The sequence below is a fragment of the Neophocaena asiaeorientalis genome, unplaced genomic scaffold (assembly GCF_003031525.2).
Source record: "Neophocaena asiaeorientalis asiaeorientalis breed wild unplaced genomic scaffold, Neophocaena_asiaeorientalis_V1.1 scaffold67, whole genome shotgun sequence".
Lineage (NCBI taxonomy): Eukaryota > Metazoa > Chordata > Mammalia > Artiodactyla > Phocoenidae > Neophocaena > Neophocaena asiaeorientalis.
In genome coordinates, this window is record NW_020173731.1 from 6199522 (window position 1) to 6226706 (window position 27185).

General features: G+C 43.0%; 1 protein-coding gene across 2 annotated transcripts in view; it reads left to right on the forward strand.

Moving 5' to 3' along the window:
- The window catches only part of KCNH1 (potassium voltage-gated channel subfamily H member 1), a 409116-nt gene that overhangs the window by 155480 nt on the left and 226451 nt on the right, over positions 1 to 27185 (forward strand). For both annotated transcript variants that reach the window (XM_024751064.1, XM_024751065.1), the window contains exon 7: positions 24051 to 24480. In XM_024751064.1, coding sequence (XP_024606832.1) covers positions 24051 to 24480 — 430 coding nt within the window. The remainder of the gene's footprint in view (positions 1 to 24050; positions 24481 to 27185) is intronic.

Here is a 27185-nt window from a genome sequence, read left to right on the forward strand (position 1 = left end):
TGTCTGGAAAGAAACTGCTTCTGCCAGACAGTTTAATCCAACAAGTTACAAGCAGATGTCACAGCATCTAGTAGCATCATCACCGCCGTCCTGCCCTGATGCATAAATTACATGTACCAGGTTCAGATGGTACATTAAATCATCAAGAACGTTCTCTTTGATGTACGTTAATGCAAGGGTTTCCATTTCACTTTTTCCACTGGATCCCGTGCTTTACAAACCCTATATGTACTTTCCTTTGTATGTTTTTCCAGATTTTCTGGATTTGCATGGGCATATGTTTCTCCCTCTTTTTACGTTGCACAAGGGGTCTTCTCATGGGATTTCTGTAATAGTCCTGAGATCAGAGTGGCCTCGTTCCCAACCCTTCGGAGTCTGGAGTGTGCTGTTTGAGTCTGCAGATATTCTCACTTTTTGTTTAGGCGGAGGCTATCTGGGGAAACTCCCCTTTCCCTTTCGTTAGAAATGGTCCTTTCTCCATGTAACCAACTTATGTCCTTTATAGAACTTTACATATTTAGGTATTATTTTGTTAAACCTTTTTTTTTTTTTTTTGCCTCTCCCACTAGAAGGTAAACTCCATGAACGTAGAGCTTGTCTGATTTGCTTAATGTTGGGTCCCCAGTGCACAGTTCCTGGTACATTGGGGCCACTGAATAAGTAGACCTCTTAAACTAGTGTCAGCTGTTCCTGCATCTTTATTGAAATGAGGATAAATGTACTAATTTCATGGAGTTACTGTGAAGATAAAATGAGATGATGCATGTAAAGCATTTCGCACAGTATTTGGCACACTAGTTATTAGTCCAGTATGTAGCAGCTAGTACAAGGAACTGGAGACATTTTGGGTACTTGTTTAGGGCCTTCCCTTGAGATATCTCAACTGCTGAGAAGTGAGAAATAGCAGCTGTCAGCTTCCCACTTACACTCCCCATGATGAGCAGTAGGTGGCGCTCTCTAGGGGTTCTGTTACCTGGAGGTAGGGGTACATGCACAAGGGAAGAAACTCACCTCCTGCTTATACATCTGTTGACAAAAAAATTAATGATCAACATGAGAAAGAAATGAAAAATTTTACTTGAGCCAACCTGAGGATTTTAACCTGGAAGACTGTCTCTCAGAGAGCTCTGAGAACTGTTCCTAAGAGATAATGGCGGAGGCCAGTATATATGTGATTTTCCCTAAGGGGTACATGCAGTCAAGCACACATCTTGGCAGAAGGTTCCTACTATTCATGAGGAACAGACATCTTGGTTAATGGTTTTAGTGCTTTTCTGAATATGGGAAGATGCAAGAAACGGGGTTCATAAAATTTTCTCCTGCAGATATCTAACTATCTGAGGACAAGTTTTGCCAGTTTTCCCATGCCTCATTCTGATCTTCACCCTTAATTCCTTTCAGGGTGTGTTGTAGGTCAGTGACTGTAGTGGCTAGTGACTTGATTCTTGTAGAACTGGCTGGTGGGCAGCATTCATTATTTTATAATCCCCTCCCTTTTGGCCTTAATTTGGACCAAGGTTTGGGAGGCATTTCATGACCAGTTTGCCCCTTGGCACTAGGAATGCTCATTCCCAGGTCAGATGAGGGTGTCATTGATAGTCATTCAATGCGCTGTTAGTGGACGAGGCCCTTTTGGCTTTTTACTAGCCAAAAGCCTCTGGACTGTCTGTCTTACTAGTCTGTTATGGTCCAGGAAATGGTTCCCTCTTGTTGCTTCCTCCCTTATCCAGAGTTAAACTATTACAGTCCTTGATCTTATAGAACTATATATTTGGTTGATCATTTCAAGTCGCTTCGTCATCCTTACTTTTTTGAAGCCTCAGTCATACATCTGGTAATGCAGGAAACAATAATCTTGTAAAATAGGCAGAATAGAAGTAATGATATAGCTAGTAACATTAATAAGGTCATAAGTACGTATTTAAGCTAAGAACTTCCGTTAGACGCAGCCCTGTATCTCCCCAGTGTCTGACCCAGTCTGTTCTGCACCAATCACTATTTTTAAGGGAAATGATATATTGGCATTGTACATAAAGTTCACCAAAGATGTCTGCACATACAAGGCGAGTGGTGGGTCATCATGACCCCTTATAAGATTAAGAAAAGAATGTTCTTCTAAAGAGTTATGCGGTTGGCACCAGAAGAAGAAAAATTGATCTTTATGGTTGAGCAGGTATTTCTGCTGTTGCACAGGTCTGTTCAATGCATAATGCAGGTACACAACTCACAGTAGCAGGAAAGGAAGAGGCCCAAAGGGGCAGAGAAAAATTTTATGTTTAATTTTTTCTCATCTTGCCTTAAAATACAAACTTTATTTCATCACATCTGTTTTCATTCTTGTTCTGTGTCTGTGTAGCTTGATAATCTTTTCCTCACTGACTTCTGATTTCAGAAGAATACTGTATTTGATTAAAGCAGGCTTCACAGGCTTCACCATTCTTTCTTTTAAAAATCCTCCCTATACCCAGCCGAATGATTCAGAGCATCTTTATATAGTGTTATCTCATAATGTTGATGCTGAGGCCTATAATTGAGGTGAGTGGTTCTGTGAACAGAATATAATTACTTTTGCAGCAGCTTGGAATGTGCCACTCTAATGACCAGATGAACAATTACAATGGGCGATACGGCTCGTTGTGGAAGATCTGCCGAGAGCGCTAATCATATCGTTACTAAACTCAACAGCAGAAACCTGGACCATTTGCTGATGCACCCCATTCATTGGCTGGGTTCTCTTCTCACCATTTATTCAACTAACATTTGTGAAGTCCTCTAGGAAGCTCTATGGGAGGTGGAAAAGTAGCAGAAGGCATGGGTCCTGCCCTTGATCTTAGTATCTTGTTGGGAGGGAAAACACACTGGGATGTAACAATTGGGAACAATGTAAAAAAAAAAAAAATCTATAGTCAAATTACATAATAAAGCAAAAGAGTGACCTATTTGGATTGTGGTCACTCAGGGAAGACTCCTTGGAGAAGGTGAGCCTAGAGTTTGGTCTTGAAGAAATTGGTCATGATGTTGAAAACTCGGCCTCTGTGCACCAGTGCTGAATCGAATCTCGGAGACAGAGTTTTGGGTGAAGTAGAAAAGAAGAGCTTTATTGCTTTGCCAGGCAAACGGGGACACAATGGGCTTGTGCCCTCAAAAACTGTATGTCCCAACCCAGGGGGATTTGGTGAGGAGTTTTATAGCAGTGGTTCAAGGGCAGGGTTGCTGATAACGATCAGAGTATGTGTAGGGCCTGCGTTTCTTTAATCTGGCCTCAGGTGGTCTTCTCTGGAATGAAGAATGCTAACAACTTCCATTTGTTGGGGGTTTTAGTTCTGTAGAAGAGCTCGAAGATATTGTTATGTGTATCCCTTGAGGGGCCCTGCCCCAAAGCTGCACTAGTGTTTCTTGGCTACTCCTCCCTTGTCTCTGCATCCCCTCCCTTCCCTGATTAGCAACTGTTCAAATCTGCTCTTTGGAACTCAGGGAAGGTCATGGATGCTGGAGTCTATTCCCTACAAACAGGAAATGAGGGACACAGAAAGGCTTCCGTGCCCCACAGGGTCCTGCTTGGTTTCAGTCAGATTTGGGTTAAGACCTTAGACGGGAACTTGAAATGCCAAAGCTAAGGAATCAGCAAGTCTTGTATGAGAGTCTCCAAGGAGAGATGAGGCTAGACTTCTGGGGCTGTGATGGCTTGTTATGGGACATGGGTTCACAGAGGAAATGAGGTCCAGCTGACTCATGTTTGAATTTGAGGGTGGTCAGTTTTTAATGGCTCTGGCAGACCCCAGGGAATTCATGGTATCGTTCTTTTTTTTCCCTTTAAATATAAAAATCATGTAACAATATTAAAGAAAATTATATTAAAAGAAAATAGTTCACTATATATCACCCTAACCTGGGGATCAGCAAATTGTCACCATCTGGCCAAATCCTGCCCACCACCTGTTTTTGTATTGCCTGTGAGCTAAGAATAGTTTTTACATTTTTAAATGGTTGAAAAAAGCCAGCAGAGAAGAATGATATTTTGCGATATGTGAAATGACATGAAATTCAAATTTCAGTGTTGATAAATAAAGTTTATTGGAACACAGTCATGCTCATTTGTTAATGTATTATTTTTGGCTGCTTTGGGCTAACATGGGCAGAGCTGAGTAGTTGTGACAGACCGTATGGCTTCCAAAGCCTGAAATATTTACTGTGTGGCCCTTTACAGAAAATGTTTGCTGACCCCTGCCCTAATCCACTACTTTTTCATTTCTGCTCATTTCCTTCCAGTCTTTAGCTAAACGTACATGTAATTTACATGGTCGTACACATGTTTGTACACAGCTTTTCTCACTTTGTGTTGTAAATATTTTTTTGTAATAGTCATCATAATTATAATTTGAACGAGCTTGTATTTGTATAGTGTTTTAAAAATGTAAAAATGCCCTTACATCCATTGTCTTGTTTTATTATCACAACAACCCATGTGATAAGATGGAGACTTGGTGATTAAGTGATAAACTCAAGGTCACACAGATAGCAAGCAAGTAAAGTCAGGATTTCTGACCCCAGATCCCTTATTTATTTTATTTTACAGTATATTCTTCTGATAATTGTATAAGTTTTCCAAAGTTAATGTAAATTTATTTTTATTCTTTTATTTTTTCTATTGTTGGATATGTAGGTTGTCCCCGTTTCTTCACTTTGACCAGTAGTGTCTCAGTGAACATAACATATATAGCTTATTTTGTCTTTCATTTATTTTAAGGAGCATTTAGATTTGTTTTAAATTTGCTTTTCAGCATTCCAGTGGTGTGAATGGGGGTAGGGATTGAGCTGTGGATATGGGGGGTAATGGTCTCACCCTTGTTCAGAAGCTGCCTCCTCAGAGGCTGATCTAATTTCCAACGTCATTTCATAGTTATTTGTGGAGTTCCTGTTAGCACCAGGCACAGGGCCAAGTAGGTTCTGGGGATTTGGTGTTGAAATTGACAGGGGCCCTGCCATCAAGAAGCTAAGTCATGTATGGGAGGCAAGTGGGGGGACAGGTAAGCTGGCTGTGATAGCACACAGTGTGAGTACACGGGGATGCCGTCTGGATGCTTGGCAGCAGGCTGCCTTGGCTGGGAGCTCAGGGAAGAGTCTTAAAATGAAGGATAAGGAGGGAATTGACCGGGTAAAAAGGGAGAAGAGGACGGTGAGAGGAGACATCGTTTCAGGCAGGGTGACCAGCCTATGTGAAGGGAAGGCGGTAAGACAGAGCTGGTGTGTCTGAGGAATTCAGGTTGTTCAGTGTGGCTGGAGTGTAGGTGTGTGAGGAGGGGAGAGAGAAGGCAGGAGGGGCAGGTAGGGGCCAGATCACCAGGGACTTGCGTGCTCCACTGGGGAGCACGGACTGTGTATCATGAGGGCGTTGAAGAGCCTGAGCAGGAGAGGAGTGTGACCAGAATTGCTTTTTAGAGAGAAAAATGGGGTTGCAGCGTGGAGGATGAATTAGATCGGGGTGGGCTTGGAGGCAAAGGGCCAGTCAGGGCAGCTGGGGCAGCAATCCAGGTGACAGACGACCCTGTCGATGAGGATGGAGAAAGTTGGACTGGTTCTGGAAACAGGTAGAGGCACAAGTAATAGAACTGCATGATTGTCTGTATGTGGGGAATGAGAGACAAGGAGGAACCAAGCCAAAGATAACATCCAGCGTTCTGGAATGGGTGTTTTCTGTCTTTTAGATTTTTTTTTTTTTTTTTTTTTTACGGTATGCGGGCCCCTCACTGTTGTTCCCTCTCCCGTTGCGGAATACAGGCTCCGGACGCGCAGGCTCAGCGACCATGGCTCACGGGCCCAGCCGCTCCGCGGCACGTGGGATCTTCCCGGACTGGGGCACGAACCCGTGTCCCCTGCATCGGCAGGCGGACTCTCAACCACTGCGCCACCAGGGAGGCCCTGTCATTTAGATTTTTTTTTCATCTATTAATGTCCAGTAAAAGGATTATTGAGAAATAACCTTTGAAGGTTCTTGATATGATTTGAGGGTAGTACATTCTCAAAGAAGCAATCAGTTTATAATACCAACAAATGGCTTTTTGTGCGGGAGAGTCATTTGATAAAACTAGTGTAAGATGGTAGAAACAGGTAGGTCAAATTCAGTCAGAGAGCCCTGGATGGATGCAGGCCTGAGGATAAGGGTAGGGTTTTAGCTATAACTTGTCGTGTTCCTCCCAATAGCTAATCACATGTTCATGATCATTCAGGAATCAATTACTGTATGTCGGCCATGTGCTGGGTCTGTGCTGGATGCCTTAGGGACATATCTAGGTGAAAGGAACGTGTTCTGTTGCTAAGAAAGTGTTTATATATGTAATAGGAGGTCAAGATAGAAAAACCTTTGGTAAAAGGTAGGACATGATAAATGTTGTAATAATGGTACCAAATGCTGTGGGAATTCAGTGAGAAGAGATTGATTACAGAGAGGGGCGGAGGGGCAGGAGAAGGGGAGATTCAGACCAGGCTTCCATGAAGAGGTATTGTTTGAGCTGGTTTTTATTGAAAAATGGTAGAGGTTTTAGACACATGGCTGAGAATAATCCAGGTGGAGAATAAAACACAAATCTGGGGACGTGATACTCCCTTGTTTATTGTGAGATCTGTCTTTTGGGCTGAAGTGGATGCCCCGGGGAAGGCAGTGCCATGTACTCCGCATCTAAAAGCTGGATGAGTATTACAGGAGTTTCTAAAGCCAGCAGTGTTCCAGCGATTGTCCACTTCACAAACTAGTGTCCTAGTTTTGGTCCTGAGTGAAGCAAATGGAAAAGGATTTACAATTCTAAAACATGGTTTTGCCTCCAGGCTTTCAGTAGTGAGGGGAAGGGCATCTTGCCTCCCTCAGGAAGACTGGTCTGCTCCCTGGCTTCCAGGACGGGCAGGTATGCTGGGGCTGCTTTCCGGCCCAGTGCTCCCTAATTCCCCCAGGAAAGTACAAGCCCTGCCTCAGGCCACTAGGACCTGCTCCAACACCAGGGGGAGATATAAAGTCTGACCTTCATGTTGTGATTCCTCTAAGACATTTTCAGTTATTTAATGAAAACCAAGGGATAATGTTCATGGAAATACTTTGTAAGCTCTTAAGTGCTAGGTGGATGCGATGTATCCATCCATTCGACCGATCATTACTGAGAGCTTGTTGCAGTGTTCTAGGTGCTGAGGATACAGCAGAGCTCCTCAGCGTGGTGTTTACCTCGTAGTATGGGGGGCAGGCAATAAACAAGCGTAAAGCCTATAATATATAAAATGCAAAGCCTATACAGTAGTCCCCTCCACTCCTACCCCTTATCTGTGGTTTTGTTTTCCATGGTTTCAAATACCCTCGGTCAACTGTGGTCCCAAAATATTAAATGGAAAATTCCAGAAAGAAACAAGGTGTTTAAGTTCTAAATTGTGTGCTGTTCTGAGTGGTGTGATGAAATCTCCAGCCATCCTGCTCTGTCTCACCCTGGACATGGATCATCCCTTTGTCCGTTACTCACTTGGTAGCTACGTCAGTTACAAGATTGGCTGTCGTAGCATCATGGTATCCCAGTGCTTGTGTTCAAGTAACCCTTATTTTACTTAATAATGGCCCCCGAATACAAGAGTCATTATGCTGGCAATTTGGATATTCTTACTGTGCCTCATTTATAAATTAAACTTTATCACAGCCATGCTTGTATAGGAAAAAATATAGTATATAGAGTTCACTCTTGATCAGCATGGGTTTGAACTGTGTGGGTCTATTTATATGCAGATTTTTAAAAATAAATACTATGGTTCTACCCAATCCACAATTGGTTGAATCCACCAGTGCGGAACAGTGGATGTGGAAGGCTAACCATAAAGATATACACAGATTTTCGACTGCTCGGGGGATTGACACCCCTAACCCCTGCATTGTTCAGGGATCAACTGGATAGGGTTTGGTTCTATCCTCAGTTTCTGGCATTCACTAGCGGTCTTGGAATGTACCCCCACAGGTAAGGAGGAAATACTATAAATGCTCTGGAGAAAAGTGAAACAGGGAAGGGGATAGGGTATGTTAGAGAGAGAAGTAAATCTGAGATTTCTGGGGAGGGGAGAATGGGGAATCCTTGTTTCATGGATACAGTGAGCTCTCCCTGCACCTTTGTTTTTTTATCTGTAAGATGGTGGATGTGAGCTCTGTGATCCCTGGGGTCCCCTCCTGATCCAAACTTCTGTCATCCCAGGACTCCTCAGTGAGGCTTATGTCCTGCATTTAGGTTTGGGCCATTTAGTGGTCCCGCCCTGTGGCAGCTTCCTTTGGCCATCTGCTTTCTGGGCTGGAGAACCGTGGCTCTGTTCACTTGCCTGGAGGCCTTTGCAGCTGAGAGCTCTTTTCTGTATAAATATGGGACTGTCCTACGATCACCAGGAAGGGACTTAAATTACTGTCTCTAAATGCATCATGACTTTAAAAACCATTTATAAATAATATCAACAGTGCCACCAGCACTCACTTGTAGAGCTTTAGATTTTAATTTTCCAAAAGATGTCCCTATGAATTTTTTTGCTGTAGCCTCACTATAGCTCTGTGTACCAGCTGAGAGTTGGAAGACCTGCAAAATGGCCCCAGCTTGGCCACTGCCCTTTGGGTTAGTCTCTTCCCCTCTCTGGGCATCAGTGGCTTTGGCGAAGTGATTTGAATAATAAACAGCACTTAAAGAACTGGAGCCAGTTTCCTGTCACTGGGACTGTTATGTGTGGGGAACCCCTAGTTACGGGATCTCCAAGGAACTTGCATGAGGTGCTGCCCTGGGTAGTGCTGGGATGCCATCCTGCCTGTCTGCAGGTTGGTCACCTTTTAAGAGCCCAGAGTCCTCAGTCTGTACAAATACAGCACAGTTCCAATCTAAGCTTTTTCGTGTCATTGGTTTTCAGGTGATTGAAGGAGCATCATCTTTTCATTCTACCACTGCTTTTGTTTTTTACTTTTTCATTCTGCTACTTGCTGTATATACACACAGCCTACTCGCTGCTAGAAGAGAAGGTGGCAATCATCAGTCTCTCCTACTATAGCCAAGTTGGCTTTGGGGGAGGACTTCCTGAGTGAATGGAGGAAAAGAGCAGGCTCGTTGAGTCTTTGGAACAGCCGCGGAAGGGTTTGATTTTATTGCTTGTTTTTAAAATCTGATTGCAGCTCATCATTCCCCATGGTTGCTTGTCCATCAGTTAATTCATAAAAAGTCCATACATTTATATAAAATGGAGAGAATTATACTATTTATCCTATAGGCTTGGCGCATTGCAAGTGCTTAATGAATCATTGTGGTTATTTGTTATGACTTAGCAGCATGGGGTTGACAGGTCAGGGTCTACACACTACTTTTCCATCGCAATCAACTTCTAGGTGGCATGTTTGTTATTTTAATAATTTCTAATCATTGTAGTCAGAGTGCTAGATCTTTAAAGCGCATTTAGAAATACAAATACCTAGGTGTAATTTGTGTTCTATTAGTTTTCCAGATATCCTCGGGCTTTCATATCCTTATCAGGTGTATGGCCAGGCCACTCAACATGGCTGTCCTCTTGCTCTTTGTATGCCCTCTGACCCAGTCCCCGCTTCACCTGCACCCTACTCACATGAGCCTGCTTGTCCCCACCCCAGCTAGCGATTGTTCTAATGCTTAGGCCAGAACAGGTCCACCTGCTAGCTTATTAAGGGAAGACATCTGCCCTTGTGTTGGTCGTTAACCTGAGGGGCTGTGAGGGAGGAGCCCCAGCTGCTGGTTTCCCTGGTAACTGATGAGCCAACCTAAACGTCACTTCCCCTATAAATGCTAGCCTGCAATGCTGCCATGTTCTGCCTGCTGCCTGCTGTGTGTGATGTGGTGTTGCTCAGGACCTTCTGCATCAGCCTGCGTAAGAGTCCCTTGTCCGGTAATACATTGATGTCTCTTTTGCTGTCTCTGGGCTCTTTCTTCGGTCTTGAGGCTGGGCTGTTACAAAGCTTGCGGGTTGCAGCCCAACATAAGGCGAGACTGACTTTCACTTACCCCTGGGGCTCTGCCTCTCCCGTTGTGGAACACAGGCTCCGGACGCGCGCAGGCTCAGCGGCCATGGCTCACGGGCCCAGCCGCTCCGCAGCATGTGGGATCTTCCTGGACCGGGGCAGGCGGACTCTCAACCACTGCGCCACCAGGGAAGCCTGTCTTTTTCTTCTTTCTTTGGCTGAATTTTTACAGCTGAAGAAAAGCAAGCCGACCATTTCTTGAGTAACGACAACAACAGCTAATACTTCTGTGAGCATTAACCCTGTGTAAATGCATTTCCTCTGCTTTACAGGTGAAGAAATGAGGCTCAGAGAGGTTGAGTAACCTACTAGGGTCACAGAGTTAGTAAGAGCACGGCAGAAGCAGGGCCTGGCCCCAAGCCTGAGTCCTATATGTGGCTTTGCGTGTACATGGGACCTCCTCATGGTGGCCTTTTTTTTTTTTTTCCTAATGAGAAAATAATTTCTTTTCTCTGTGGCTTCTCTTTTTCCCCAAAGTTGTAGTTGCTGATTAGTTTAACCACACAGAATGGTGATTATCTTTACTTACTTCCACCTGCTTCCATAAAGTTTGGAGCTCTATACTTACCAGAAGCCTCTTTAAGGAGCCATAGTTTTTCCTTACAATATTCCTACAGAGACTTACTCTCAGAGGGCCAGATGTTAGTAGAGTGAAGCTCTGTGTCTGTCATTGCTTCATGGGATGGAAGAGTCTAGAATGATCCCATCACCACTCACTGCTGAGGCTGCATGGAGGAATAGCCCTTGAGGGCTTTCAATCTGTTGTGAAGATGGGACAGTTAAAACCATGAACAATATTAGAGGCGAAGCACAGACCCTTCTTCTAGCCAAAAGGGAGTTCTTATTACCTTAAACCTAGGAATCCCCGAATTTAGGACCATGCTGTCATCTGAGAGTCTTCTGTTTCTCCCCATCCCTTTCTCAGTGCCCTGTGTGTCAGTAACATCGAGAAGTGTCCTGGGGCTAAGCCGACCCCGTAGCCTGCGCCAGGGACCCTTCTTTGAGTTCCCTGTGGTCCCTTAGAAGTGTGCCCAGCAGCTTGTGTAGCTCTTGTCCTGGAATGCTCTGTGCCCTGGGGCTTGTGCTTGCTCAATGCAGGTGAGCTAGTTCCTGAGCTCTGGGAATACATCACACCTGCCCCAGTTCTCACAGTTACAACCTGGGTGTGTGGGCTACTGGCCTGCTGTTTGCTCTGCCGGGCTCCCCAAACCTCAGGAACCTTTCCCACATCTAAACCAGCTGCATGAGTCATCCCTCCTCACCACCCTGCTGGAGGCCTCAAGGCCATACCCCATGTTCCTAGTGCTTGTCATGAGGCTATACATTTGGGGGCTACTTTATAGCTTTTGGGGTCTTCTGGGGTCTTTTTGAAGCTTGGTTTTGGGTGAAGATGAGAATGAAGTGGATCATGTCTGGGGAAGGAGGGTGTCTTTTAAGCCAAATTAGATTGCATAGGGAATGATCTGCACCTCTCCTCTCCATGAATTAGTGTTATCACCTGTGGTCTGGAGGCCCAACCGAGTCTTCACATGTTACTAGTTAAGACGATGCTTTCATAATATCAGTGTTGTTTCCTGTCAAGAGCTCTGGCCAGACAATGATTTGTGAACCAGTGCGCTACTTGGGCCCCAGTGCTGAAAACTCCTACAGACCTGACCCTCCTGGAAGTCACTGGGATTTTCACCTGTGCCATTGCTTTGACTTAAATTCTCTGATAATTTAAATCAGCCTAAAGCAGATTGAGGGCATGGCTGATTCTGCAGCGATATCAGACTTGCAGACACAACATAATTTTATTGCTTCCTTCATAGGAGAGAAAGTACAGTCTAGGCTACTTGGATTCATTTCACTTCCCTGCAAGAAGAAAACCTGAGATTGCTATTCTGAGAAAGACAGAGACACGGCTTGATAAAACCAGATTCTGTATACTATATCCTTTGGATTTTATTTGGCCAGTGATAAAGATTTCCATTTTTGGAGCCTCTAGAAAGGAAAAGAGCCTGATGGTATAATATCACACCTAAATACATAGTTTATTTTATGGTTTGAATTGTAAACAGAAGGAAAGTGGATGGTTTTAAGCGAAATTTCTAAACTTCCTTCAGTGATTGTTTTCTAAGAAGACTGCAGATATGCCTTTTGGATACATTATTGGATTAAACGAATGGAAGGTTGCAAGCTATCCCATTTCTGGCTAAAAGCTCCCTTACACTTCCTAACCACATCCTTCCCCTGCATATGGTCCACAGACCTGTTAGGTGAACTAGAAACAGATTCCGTTTATGCAGCACCCCCAGACTTGTGCTCTTTCAGTCGTTATAGTGGCAGCTAACTTGTGTTTGCTGCCACATTGCAGTCTGTGTTTTCAGGCTGTGTCATTTGCAGGCTGTAGTCTTCTCTCTGGTCTGATCGTAGGCACTGTGAGGGCAGGGGATTGCGTCTGCCTTGGTTTTGTATCACTGGTAGCTCTGGGCTATGTCTTCCTGTACTAAGTTTTCAGGAAATGACTGAATCAAATTAAATGAGACTAAAGTAAAATGTTGAAGCAATGAAAGGGAAGCAAGTTATATTTAAGCTTCAGGGAGTAACCTCCAATAAGATCTGGTAAGCCAGTTTATTCCATTATGCAGTTAAAATGGACCTGCAGTTCTCAGAGTGGTGGGATCGTCATGGAACATTTACTCTTGAAGTCATCTCTGTTTTAAAGATAACAAACAAACCAAGCTCTGTTAATAAAGTAGTAAATCCTTATAACAGACCTCTAGACTTACTACTGTCACTTCTCCTTGGAGGAAGTCTCAGGGTGAGTTTCCATTCAACAAACACTTATTGAACATCTGCAAGGTGCTAGAACTCAAAAGACAGGAAATTAAAGGTGGAGTCTTTAGAGCAGAGGGTTAAAAGCATACTCTTGGGAGTCAGTTGGTCAGCGTTCAGATTGCAGCTCTGCTACTTTCTACCTGTGTGATTCTGGACAAACGATTCTATCGGTTTCTTCATCTGTAAATTGGATATATAATATACCTACCTCACAAGATTAAGAGGTTTAAATGAGATAATGCTTGTAAAGCACTTACTGTGTCTGGCACTTAGTAAGTACTCAATAAATTGCTATTTTCATTAAATTAAAATAATTAACTATTACTCTCATGAAAGGTGTGTTTCCTGATCTCAAGGGCCTGCCAACCTAATATAAAGACCATGAGACCCTCCTACCCCGGAACATGTGGTACTTGCTGCTCCCTCTGTCTGGAGCATGCTTCCCTTAGATGCTCTGGTGGCTCAAATTCTCATCTCCACTAACTGTTACTTAAATGCCAAGATCTCAGTGAAGTTTTCCTTCACAGCCGTATTTAACACTGAGTGTCACCCCCTCTTCCTGGCACTCCTTATTTTCATTTCCTGCTAGTTTTTCATCTTATTGTCATAACATATAACATACCATTTATTTTACTTATTTTGCTCATTGTGTGTCTTTCCCAATTGAATGAAAATGCCAGAAGGGTGAGGATATTGGTCTAGTTCATCACTGATCTATTATCAGTGTTTGAAACCATGTTTGCTTCATATTATAGGTGCTCAGTAAGTATTTGTTGGAAGAATGAATCAAGGACCAGTCACAGGAATCCAGTGCAGGGCATGTTGAGCTCTGCCTTTGGGTATCAGGAAAGGCATCATGGGAGAGATGACTGTGTTATATGTTAGACTAGCAGTTCTCAACCTTTCTCCCACTAAGACCCTGTATTAGTCAGGGACCTACAGAGAAACAACCAGTAGGATGTATATATATTATAAATATATAAAAATAATATTATCACTATCTATGATCAGGATTATTGGCTTATGGTGATTGTGGAGCTGAGAAGCCCCATAATCCACCATTTGCAAGCTGGAGACCCAGGAGACGTGGTTAACTTTTAGTCTGAGTGCAGGAGAAGACTGATATCCCAGCTTGAAAGCAGTCAGGGAGCATGAATTCTTCCTTATCCGACTTTTAGCTCAATTCAGGCCTCCAGTGGATTGGACGAGGCCTGCCCACACTAGGGGCAGTTGTTGATTCATCTCACTCCAGAATCACCCTCACAGACACACCCAGAATAATGTTTAACCAAATATCTGGGCACCCTGTGTCCCAGTCAAGCGGACACATACAATTAACCATCACGGACACTCAGTGGATTATGTTCCTGAATGTGACATCAGATCCACAGTTTCTAGGGTGCCACCGTGCCTATACTCCTTTTCCTGCGGGTCAAGAAAGCAAATTAGAATTCAAACAAGAGAGTAATACTATTATTGGGATAAATTTGAGTTCACTCTAATATTTATTTTAAAAGGTGAACTACTTCTAAACTTGATACAGTCACAATTTTAGTAATAAATATGGGACTCATCCTACCACTGGGGTATTGAGAACTGTCCTTAAGGATGGGTAAGGGTTTGCCAGGCAGAGAACCAGGGGAATAGTGCTTGAGTCTGAAGGAACAGCCTGGGAGGGAAGCAGTAAATGATGAAGCTGTCCAAGACCAAATTACAAAGGCATTTGTTTTTTGCTAAACGAATGGAATTTTATTCAGAAGACAATGAAAGCCATTGAATGGTTCTAAGCAGGTCATATTTTAAAACTTGTATTTAATTATTTTTATAATTTAAGTTTTAATATTTTTGGATAAACAAAAATTCACATGGTATAGCATTCAAAAGGACATTACAATGAAGAATCACCACCCTTCCTGGGACCATCAGTGTTTCTAGTATCTTATGTATAGTTCCATAGATATTATGTGTACAGACAAGAAAATATTTTTCTATTTTTATCCAAATGGCAGCAAATTATGCATTGGAATACTGATATGCCTTAACATCACCCTTGTGAAAAGAACACTGGATTGAAAGTTTGCATAGCTAAGATGAAGACATCTAGTTTTTCACTTGGGAGACTGTATACCTTGGGCACATTCTCCAGGCTGGGGAATAGGAGCTGGGCTGAGGGTTAGACATGTCAGACTGAGGAAGCCATGGGGTATGCCAGTGACATGCCCATAGGGGTCTTAAGGTCAGGAGAAATGTCTGGTTTGGAAAGATGGATTTATAGGTAGTTAGTATATAGATGGTGGTTAAAGCCACATTAATGGATGCAGCTGCCCAGGGAAAGGGGTATATTGCGAAGAGAAGAAGGCCAAGAGCAATGCTTTGGGGAATTATTGTTATAAAGCAGAAACTAACACACCACTGTAAAGCAATTATACTCCAATAAAGATGTTTTAAAAAAAAAAAAGGCGTGTTGTGGGAACTAAGGGAGGCAAGTCCATCCCACATTGTGGTAGTAGTCAGGGTTCAAGTCTGGCTAATGTAAGGAGGAAAAAGGTTATTCAGTTATGACACAGGATAACCACTTTTGGATTGGGCTTTTTTATTCCTTATGTTGTTTGTGAATATACCTATATGGTTGCCTGTTGTGATCATGCTTTGCCACTGTTGCATAGGATTCCATAGTGTAAACATTTAACTATTAATTAATTTATTCCAATGTGTATTACAATATGAGTGATTTTCAGTTTGTGTCTATTGAGAATAGCACTGGTATATAAATTCTAGAACTTGAGGAAAAAAAAAAAAAGGATGTTAGGTACAGAAAACATTTGGAGGCTGTGCTGCTAGGAACAATGCCCCAGATCATATAGCAGAGCTGGTCCAGTGAACACACCACTGCTGTTGATACTGGACATGGACTCAAAACGTGCAGTGCTGACAGCGCATCAGTGGACCCTGGGTATCAACTCCAGAATTGCTCCTGCAGCCTCTGGAAACTGGGTGATGCTGCCATGCTCTTGCAAAAGGCATCCCGCACAGTTCCTCCGTTGGATACCATCCAGCAGCTGGGGTGGGTGTCTCTGATGGGCAGGTTCTAGGTCATGTGCTTGCCCATTAGCTGCAAAGGAAGCTGCAGAGGAAGGTTTATGGTGTCTTCAACTTCTGGGTGGGAGGTGAGCTCTATTTTGTAAGATGGTGATTCCCCAAACATAGGCAGACAGTGTAGACCCTGTGTGGCCATGAAGAATGTCACATGCCCATTACAGGTATCAAATGCTGAAGGTATGACAACTAGAAGGTGACTGGTGACCTTTGAGACAGTAGATTCTGGGAAGTGGTGCGAGTGGACATTTGAGTACGGTGGGTTGGGAAATGAGGAAACTGAGCCATTGTGTGTTGATTATGGTTTCAGGAAGAGAAGGAGAGTTAATATATCTGGAGAGTTGCATAGGACTAGAGATGGTAGTATGATTATAGTCAAGAGAAATGAGTCTGTGAAGGGGAGATTTAAAGACAAAGGAAGGGAATAGAGGGAAGGGTGAATGGTTGATGGGATGATGTTCCTGGGTGGGTGAGGAGTGAGTTTTGGTCCAGTGTGGAAGGATGGTGCAAATGCTCGTGTTTGTGAAGGTGGAATGTAGATGAGAATTGACACTCATGGCCTCTGCTCTCTCTCTGAATGGGGAGATAATGTTGGCTGAGAATAAGAAGGCACGGGTCAGGTGGGATCTTGAAGAGAGTAGTGAAGATTTGGAATAGCTGTTGATGGGAATGGGAGAGGGGGTTGCTCGATGGAATAGGAGAAGGATGGGTGAGAAGCATCTGGGGACTTAGCTGAGAATGGAAATGATAGCCCAGTCCCTGCGCTGCTGGGTTTGGCAGCGCAAATGGGGCGGGAGGGCAAGGAGAGAGATTGTGAGGGTTGGAGGAGGGTACTTGAAGTGATGTAACGGGGTTGAGTATGATGCAAAAGGAGGTGAAATCTGGAGACAGCTGATGGTTGGGAAAAAAAAGATGGTGGTAGAGATATGAAAGAGAAGCCCAAGAGCAGGTTGGATGGGATAAAGGAGAAAGTGGGAGGAATGGAAGTGTGTAGTCATTGTGTTGAATGCTGGTGTGTAAGATTTCAGAGATGGAGCGGTTCCCAGTGATGACAAGGCCCAGGAAAGGGGGGGGGGTTGAAGGTCACTGGGAGTAGAAAGACTGGAGTGTTGAATGATTTTTCCCCATGAACATTAAAGTTTCCCATGCTGATAGCAGGAGATGGGCTGGCAGCCAGGTGATGAAAGGGAGGGACAGAGAAGTTGATAAATAGGATAATTAATAAAAGATGAAGCCCAAGTTCTGGCATATTTGTAAGCATTCAATAGATGTTAACTATTAATAATCAGATGACAATAATGAGGAGGTGGTATTGCTGGATGGCATGAATCTTAAAGAAGGCGAGAAGGCGAGTTTCTTTTTCTTTTTTTTTTTTGCGTGTCAAACAACTCTTATCGGGAAGATGCAAGTGTGGAGTTTGAAACTCCCTACTCCTAACTCCCGGATGGGGAAAAGCAAGGTGCTTGGGAGAGCCAGTTTCAACTAAAGCAGGAAGGTGGTGGGAACAATCCATGAAAATCCTGAGGCTGGGAATTTCTCTATGCATGAGGATAGGTTCTAGAGGACTCTGAGGAAGCATATGAAGGAGAACTTTAGCTGGAGGAGGATGTGGGAGAAGAATAATTTTGAGTAATGTGAGGTTGAAAGCAATCAAAAAAAAGAGTGTACCTGCAGAATTTGCTATGGATGCTATGTGTCACCACACAGACTTGGAAGCCTGGGGAAACTTTTCAGGAACCCGAAAGACTGAGTTGTTCTTTTCAATAACACTTTGTCATCAGTCTGTGACAGTGTTATTTTCATGTGTACGACAGGAAAAAAAAAAAGAGCAGAAGATTGGTGAATATGGCTAGTTGAGGCAAGGTATAGCCCAAGTTAACGAAATAATTTGGCCTGGGTAAGTAGGCAAAACTTGATAGTTCACACACAAATGAATCTGATCATTACCAAATGTCCATTTCAATCTGAATAACATCAAGATCACTACAACTGAGCTAATTGAGATTTCAGAAGGCTTCCTTCCAATTGTACTTGTTGGCCTTCAATGGTGAGGCTCACCAGCCCAGGTTCTCACTGTCCTACAGCCATGTGGACCTAACTTGAAATCCTTGGTTCTTCATAACTTTAAGGGTTTGCTAAAGAACTCTCTGGAACTATCTAAATGTGAGGCAGGACTTTTGATATAAGAAGTCCCTGGGGCAATGTGATTCTCTACCATATGGTGCTGTCATATTTTTAGCGTACTAAAATTTTAAAAACGTTTGGAATATTCTATTTATCTAATCCACTGAACTTCAGGCAAATAAGGCAAAAAAAGCAAATTAATAGCTTGAAATGCTTTTAAACAGCTAGAATTCCAACTGTTAGTGCAATAAGAGGGAACTGATGCAAAACCGTGTAATAGAGCATCTGTGTATATACAGATAACACAATGAGGAAGTGCTTGTTTTATATTGTTCCAGAAGCTCGTTAAAATGAGAAAGAATTCTCTCATAAGCCAAACTCTTCAATTTAGTTTAGAAAACATTTGAGACCCTCTCTGAGAAGATGCTGGTTTTAAACCTTGTATAGATATATTAGTTTCCTAGGGCTGCTGTGACAAATTACCACGAACTGGGTGGCTTAATACAGCAGAAATTTATTTTCTCACAGCTCTGGAGGCTAGACATCTAAAATCAAGGTGTCAGCTAGGCCATCCTCTCTTTGAAGGCTCTAGAAGAGAATCTGTTCCATGCCTTTCTCTTAGCTTCTGGTGTTGCTGGTAATCTTTGGCATTCCTTGGCTTGAAGACATATCACTCCAACCTCTGCATTCATAGTCACACGTGTCTTTCTGTGTTTGTCTTATAAGGACACCTGTCATACTGGATTCTGGGTCCACCATATTCCAATATGACCTCGTCTTAACTAACTATACCTGTACTTGTGGTCCTATTTCCACATAAGGTTACATTCTGGGGTTCTGGGAAAGACTTGAATTTGGGGAGGAACACTATTCAACCCAATATAAGAAGCTTCTAAAATGAAAAACAAATGGCTTCTACCTTCAGGAAGATGTAGTTCTAATGTAGTTGGGGAACCGGGTATAGGAAACTTTAATGCAAAGTGATGAATACAGAATACCGTGGACACATGGAGGGGTGAGGGATCGGTTGTGACTCCGGGGTGGTCATAGAAGTCTGTAGGGTGGAGGTAGTGGCAGACCTGAACTGAAGGATAACTAGTGTACCAGCTGGCAGAAATTGGGGACCTGGGCGTTCTGGGCTGAGGGAGCAGGCACAGAGATGCCAGTATGCATCCACTGTCTGGGATGCTTGTGTTGTCTGGAGTATATGGCTAGAGGATAGCACAGCCTTTGGGTAGTAGTTGCATGTGATGTGGTGGCCACTGGGAAGGGATGGAGAAGGGAAGAAGGATGAAGTGCGGATGGAGTGTAAGGGAGATGTGAAAGGTGATGGGACCCAGTTGTTCATCTGTGTGAATGCCTGCCACAGAATGGGATCTTCAAGAGGTACGGGAGAGTTCAAGGAGAGGCTTAATGACCATTCCTTAAGGGAGCTCTAGAAGACTTTGCTGGGCTCAGAGGAGCTGGACTAGATGATTTCTAGGCTCCCTCTCAGCTCTCAAGTTCTGTGACTATTAGGTAGAAGTATCTCTTCACTAATCATATTAGTTATTAGGCTTTTGCTTCCTCTCTCCTTTCTTTCTATCAAGCATCCTCCACATGCCAGGCACTGAAGATGCAATAGTGAGCAAGAAGACAAAGACAGCACCATTTTAATCTCTTCCCTGTAGCATTAGCACACGGAGTACATAGTCGGTTCTCCATAAATGTTGCTTTGGGTTGAATATGAGTGAGGAAAAAATGGCGAGGAGTCATTTTGCCCTGGGTAATAAGTTCTCCTTCAGAGTAGAACTGCTTTCAAAGATGATTTCAGGAAACTCCTTATGAGGAGGTGGCGAATAAGTGGCTGCTTATATGTGTTTGATTTCTGAGTCAACAAAAAGGCTCCTTTGCCTCCCAGAATATCTCCTTCTTCCAGGCTGTGGGCGCTTTTAATTCCACAATTGGAAGCTGGTTTCCCTCTGATAAAATGCAAATACTCTGTGGAGAGAGGATATCCATGTACCCTCATCCGTCTTTTACACCTTAATATGAGGATTTTCTCTTGGCAGATTTTTGAGAAAAGCACATGGAGGGTAAAGGGGATCCAGGGGATGAATACTGGACATGCCAACGGTAAACTTCGTCATAGTTAGCAGTTTGGATGAACCGACCCTGGGGATGTAGTCCCTTGGCCTAGAAAAACCCATTATTATCTGTTTGCAGGTGTATGTTGGGGCAGAAATGATTATTTCTCTTGTGAGTTTTATGGCTACAAAACTGTTATTTGTTTTTTTTTAAATTTTTATTTTATTTTTGGCTGAGTTAGGTCTTTGTTGCTGCGCGCGGGCTTTCTCTAGTTGTGGCGAGTGGGGGGCTACTCTTCGTTGTGGTGCGCGGGCTTCTCTTATTGCAGAGCATGGGTATCTAGGTGCGCGGGCTTCAGTAGTTGTGGCACATGGGCCCAGCAGTTGGGGCTCGCATGCTCTAGAGCTCAGGCTCTGTAGTTGTGGTGCATGGGCCTAGTTGCTTTGTGGCATGTGGGATCTTTCCGGACCAGGGATCGAACCCATGTGCCCTGCATTGGCAGGCGGATTCTTCTTCTTCTTCTTTTTTTTTTTTTAGCAGTACGCAGGTCTCTCACTGTTGTGGCCTCTTCCGTTGTGGAGCACAGGCTCTGGACGTGCAGGCTCAGCGGCCATGGCTCACGGGCCCAGCTGCTCTGCGGCATGTGGGATCTTCCCAGACCAGGGCACGAACCGGTGTCCCCTGCATCAGCAGGTGGACTCTCAACCACTGCACCACCAGGGAAGCCTGCAGGCGGATTCTTAATCACTGTGCCACTAGTGAAGTCCCCGTTTGTTTGTTCTTTTTTTAAAGGGCAATAAATCCTACCTCCTTCACCCCTACCTCAGTGAAATAATTTGTGGTAACCTGATCTGTGGTTTTTATTGCCAAGGCTATGCTCCATATGGTTTGTGTGTTCATTTGTCAGAGACAGCTAATGATAGCTGTTGTAACAAATATCCCCAAAAGTTTCAGTGGCTTACTTCAGAGGTTCCTTTTTTTATTGACATCACAATAGGTTTCAAGATGATTTGTGGGGGGATGTTCCACATAGTCTTCCAGGTATCCAGGCCCCTTCCATGCTGTACATCCACCATCTTCAGTACTTGGCCTCAAGGAACACATGTCAGGGGAAAGAAAAAGCTTGTAGAGAAAGCACACTTAACTTTTAGCTGTCTTGGCTTGGAAGTGACATTCATTTCACCTCACATTCCACTGACCAGAACTAGTTCCAGAGACCCACCCAGATGGAAAGAGGCTGGGAAATGTGGTTAGCTATGTGCCCAGGAGAAGAAAGCAGCCTTGGTGAGCCTCTGACACAGACTCACTAGAAAGCATTTACACGTTTTCCTTCTGCCTGTGACGTATCCTAACCCTTGGGGGTTGTCATTAAGGGTATGGAGGACAAAAGAGAATAGCAGTGACCTGGAAACTGTCCAGTCCTCAGGATAGTGAAAAGTCATTCATTCTACCTGGTGAAGGGAATTATTCTGCTGCTGCATTTTTGCTACGTAAGGGAGACTGAAGTCTTAGTTCAAAGAAATGTCTTTATGCCATTTGCTTGTTTGTTTGCTTTTTAATAGAAGTAGGAAAAGTTTAATGGAAATCTCCTTTCCCTACACCTTGGAATCACTTTGGAATAGGAGTTTTGAGGTTTTGAATGTACAGCTTCTGTAATATGTTTCAGTTCCCTTTGGAGATAAAAGTACATGAGCATTTGGAGAAGATGTAGAGCTCTTCCAGTCCACCTCCCACATTGTCTAGACAAGGGAACTAAGAGGTCCACAGTCACATAGGAAGTTAGTGGCTTACCTGGGCGTCAGACCCCATTTTACAGATTTCTACACTGGTATTCCTGCCCCTACCACAGTGCTATTCCCTAGAGAACTACTATTCGGAGAATAGACCTGTCCGGGTGGGACTGGAAGGAGGAGGCTTGACCAAGTGAAATCAGGCTTCTTCTGGCTCTGAGATTCTTTGATTGACTGTGATTAAGTACATTGTGTCTGATTGTATCCCTGGCCTGAGGGAAGTGATGTAGCCTTCCAAGAATTTGTAACTTTCCTGAGAAAACAGAATCTCAGTTCTTTATTCTTCTCAGCTGTTTCTTTATTTTTATCTTAAAAACTATTTTTTTGTCATTGTAAAGTAAATATATATAAGCGTAACAAAACTATATACAAATATAACAAAAATTGCCTGTAATTCCATAACTTGATAGTGCACCAGTAACCACTGTTAAAGTTTTATGTTTTTCCATGTGTTTCCTGTTTTTCAACACATAAATATTTATATATGTATGCACAATATAATTAGAGTGAAATATACAATATGAAATAAATATGCAACTCTTAAAATATTTCATTACTTAATATGAAACGTTACACAACCCTTAATATTATTTTATTTATTTATTTTTAACATCTTTATTGGAGTATAATTGCTTTACAGTGGTGTGTTAGTTTCTGCTTTATAACAAACTGAATCAGCTATACATATACATATTGCCCCATATCTCCTCCATCTTGCGTCTCCCTCCCTCCCACCTGCCCTATCCCACCCCTCTAGGTGGTCACAAAGCACTGAGCTGATCTCCCTGTGCTATGCAGCTGCTTCCCACTAGGTATCTATTTTACATTTAGTAGTGTATATATGTCCATGCCACTCTCTCACTTTGTCCCAGCTTACCCTTCCCCCTCCCCGTATCCTCAAGTCTATTCTCTAGTAGGTCTGCATCTTTATTCCCATCTTGCCCCTAGGTTCTTCATGACCATTTTTTCTTCTTCTTTTAGATTCCATATATATGTGTTAGCATACAGTATTTGTTTTACTCTTTCTGACTTACTTCACTCTGTATGACAGTCTCTGGGTCCATCCACATCACTACAAATACCTCCGTTTCATTCCTTTTTATGGCTGAGTAATATTCCATTGTATATATGTGCCACATCTTCTTTATCCATTCATCCGATGATGGACACTTAGGTTGTTTCCATCTCTGGGCTATATGTCTTTAATTTCTTTCAACAGTGTCTTATAATTTTCTGCATACAGGTCTTTTGTCTCCTTAGGTAGGTTTATTCCTAGATATTTTATTCTTTTTGTTGCAATGGTAAATGGGAGTGTTTCCTTAATTTCACTTTCAATTTTTCATCATTAGTGCATAGTAATCCTAGAGATTTCTGTGCATTAACTTTGTATCCTGCTACTTTACCAGATTCATTGATTAGCTCTAGTAGTGTTCTGGTAGCATCTTTAGGATTCTCTATGTATAGTATCATGTCATCTGCAAACAGTGACAGCTTTACTTCTTCTTTTCTAGTTTGGATTCCTTTTATTTCTTTTTCTTCTCTGATTGCTGTGGCTAAAGCTTCCAAAACTATCTTGAATAAGAGTGGTGAGAGTGGGCAACCTTGTCTTGTTCCTGGCCTTAGTGGAAATGGTTTCAGTTTTTCACCATTGAGGATGATGTGGCTGTGGGTTTGTCATATATGGCCTTTATTATGTTGAGGAAAGTTCCCTCTATGCCTACTTTCTGGAGGGCTTAATATTATTTTAAAGTAAGTAATGATATGGAAAAATGCTCATATGTATTTGTATACTTGCACACAGTATAATTAGAATAAAATTCCAATTTTATTTGTCTTATTTTTTTATTTGCTTTTTAAAGGAAGTAAAAAACGAAAAAAGCTAATAGAAATCTCCCTTCCATATACCTTGGAAAAACTTCTAATTATATTGTGCATAAGTATACAGATATATGAGCATTTCTCCATATTATGACTTACTTTGAAACAACGTTTTAAAGGTTGCCTTATATTGCAACTCAGGGAATACCTGTGCTGAAAGACCAGCCCTGGTGAGTGGAGGGAAGGAGTTGTTAGTATCATTGTTTCTTGGCCCTGACCCTGTGCTTCTCTTCTTCCAGGGCATCAGCAGCCTGTTCAGCTCTCTGAAGGTTGTCCGGCTGCTCCGTCTGGGACGAGTGGCCCGGAAGCTGGACCACTACATTGAATATGGAGCAGCCGTGCTGGTCCTGCTGGTGTGTGTGTTCGGGCTGGCTGCTCACTGGATGGCCTGCATTTGGTACAGCATCGGGGACTATGAGATCTTTGACGAGGACACGAAGACCATCCGCAACAACAGCTGGCTCTACCAGCTGGCAATGGACATTGGCACCCCTTACCAGTTTAACGGGTCCGGCTCAGGGAAATGGGAAGGGGGTCCCAGCAAGAACTCCGTGTACATCTCCTCGTTGTATTTCACCATGACCAGCCTCACCAGTGTGGGCTTTGGGAACATCGCCCCATCCACAGACATCGAGAAGATCTTTGCAGTGGCCATCATGATGATTGGTTGTAAGTATGCCAGTGGCTGGCGCAAGGGGCAGCGGATGTTATGTTTGTCCATCCTTTCTGTTAGCTGGAAATAGGATAATGGCTACAGTGCCAGCAGGATCAGGGTGGTATAGCTTAAAATAAGGGAGAGATTTTTTTTTTAAAGGCTGGCTTTATAGTTTTCCTGATAATTTAAGCAGTACATGTTTACTGCAAAGAAATTTAGAAAATACAAAAGAGCACAACGTAGAAAATAATGACCAACCATACATAATTCTACTTCTTAGAGATAACTGCTATCACCTTTTGGTGTTACAGATTATTGTCTATCCATATCTGAACACACAGAAACAGATTTTTATAGTTAAAATGAGATCATGCTATACATCTTGGTAAACTCCTTGTTCATAGAGCAGTGAATTGTGGAAGCCTTTCCATGTCAATTTAAAGATAGCTCTAGATCTGCACCGTCCAATATGGTACTAGAAGAAGAAAGTATGAAAACAAAATCTGAAATATCTCACTAATAATCTTTTGTATTGATTATACAGTAATATTTTTGTTAGAGTAGGTTAAATAAAATATTCTAACAAAAGTTTCATATATCTTTTTGCTTTTTTTAATGTGGCTCCTAGGAAAATTTTACACCTTATTTCTGTTGGACAGTGCTTATCTAGATCAGCATTTTTGGTGTCTGCTTGATGATTGAGAAATTTTCTAAATCCAAAAGAAAAAAAAAATCTACGGGAAAGAAAAAAGTCTCTTGTTCAGTTGAGAAGTAATGGGTTTTTGGATTAACTTGACTGAAAACCAGAAACAACCCTAGTTCTTGAGGAAGGTACAGTTGGTCCTCTGTATGCATGGATTCTGCATCCCCAGATGGAACCAACCAGGGATTGAAAATATTAAAAAGAAAATTCCAGAAAGTTCCCAAAACTTGAATTTGTGGCATGCCGGCAACTGTTTGCATAGCATTTACATTGTATTTACAACTATTTACATAGCATTTACATTGCATTAGGTATTAAAAGTAATCTAGAGATCATTTAAAGTATATGGGGCGATGTGTATAGGTTATATGCAAATACTATGCCATTTTATATAAGGGACTTAAATATCCGTGGGTTTTGGTATCTGCAAACCTATTCGTCCTGGAACCAATTCCCTGTGGACAGAGGGATGGCTGTACTTAATTTTCAAACACTTAACATTGACCATTGTGTCGCTGTTGCTGTTGCCAAGTCTGGAAACAGCCTTGGGCTGGAAACAACAATGGACTCCCCTCACTAAAGGGAGACTTAGGGAGTACTGACTAGACCTAACTGGACTGGGGAAAGCACATGAACTTGAGTGGACTGACTCACTGTGAACCCGCCGGATGCACCCTGTTGGTGCTTCCATGCCACATTGTGACGTGGGAGAGGACAGTCCTGTGCAGCATCAGTTTGGATGGTAGTCTGGTCACACGCAGGCAGAAACCCTTCTGCTTGATGTGCTCCTTCAGGGTGGTGTTGATGCCTTGTTACGCCAACCAGGGAATTCTAAGGCCAGGGAAACTGAGGCTTCAGTTGGTCTTGCTTTTTCCAACCCATCTGCGACCCAGTGTCCCCCTCTGCAAGTGGATTTTGTTACCACCAAGTGTCCCATTTTCTGCTTGCCGCCTCCTTTTGTGCAATTACCTCGTCAGGTCTGATGCCATCTTTTCCTAAAAGCCCCCTCTTCCAGGCCCGGAGCTTGCCTCTGTTTACTCAGTGTGTCTAAGGCATAATTGATTTGTGGGAAGTGTGTGCTGGTGGAGCTTTTGGGTCTGCTCCTTTCTTTAAAATGGGTTTTAATAGAGATGATTGCCTGACCATGGGAAGCAGCGTTAAGTATCTGTGGGTGGCTAATTGCTTTAGCTTAATTAGAACCTGAGGTGCTTTCTCATGTCATGTAAAAGGATTTAAGACCTTTGCTTTCTAGAACTATTTCAGCCTTAACATCTCCAGTTTTCTAGGCTGTGCTCACAGCATCTTGTGAGCCTTGGGGCAGCAGTAAACAACCAGATGCACCGTGCACAATTTCTGTCTCTTAGAGGGCAAGATGAGACGCCCTGTCAGTCGAAATACTGCGTTATATGCGCTACAGAAAATTTGCTAGGGGTGGTCGGTTAGGAAATGGGCTCCATTTCATGAGCTCCCCAAAGGCTTTCAAATATGAGGAGACTTCCCTGCAGCTTTCTACCTGGAAGAAAAGAAAAAGAAAACAGCTCTGGTGGCATATGAGGATAAGCTGTTTTTCCAAAACCATTCTCCTCTGGAGAGCGTAATTTCCTGGCTGTGGTCTCTAAGGAAAATGCAAACAATAATCATCACCTCTTTTCTCTCCCCACCTTCTCAGAGCTTTGTGATGTTTCCATTTCTTTTTTTAAAAAAGTGTAATACGCAGGCGGTCACCTCTGCATTATGCAGCGAAGTATGACATTTAGGTAGGCAAGTCAGCTTAATCGTCACCCCATCCCCTGATCCCTTGCTATTTGCCAGGTGCCGTGATAAGTACTTTACGTCCAGCTACTGTTCGCAGCAACTCTACGCCTTTAGAGATTATTAAGTCCATCTTACAAGGAAATGGAAGCTCAGAGAAGTTAACTGCTTTCCCCAGAATACGGGGCTGGTAAGCAGGGCAGACAGGATTTGTGTTCAGAACTCCCTGAATCACAAGCCCTGCTCTCCCCACAGTGCCCACCT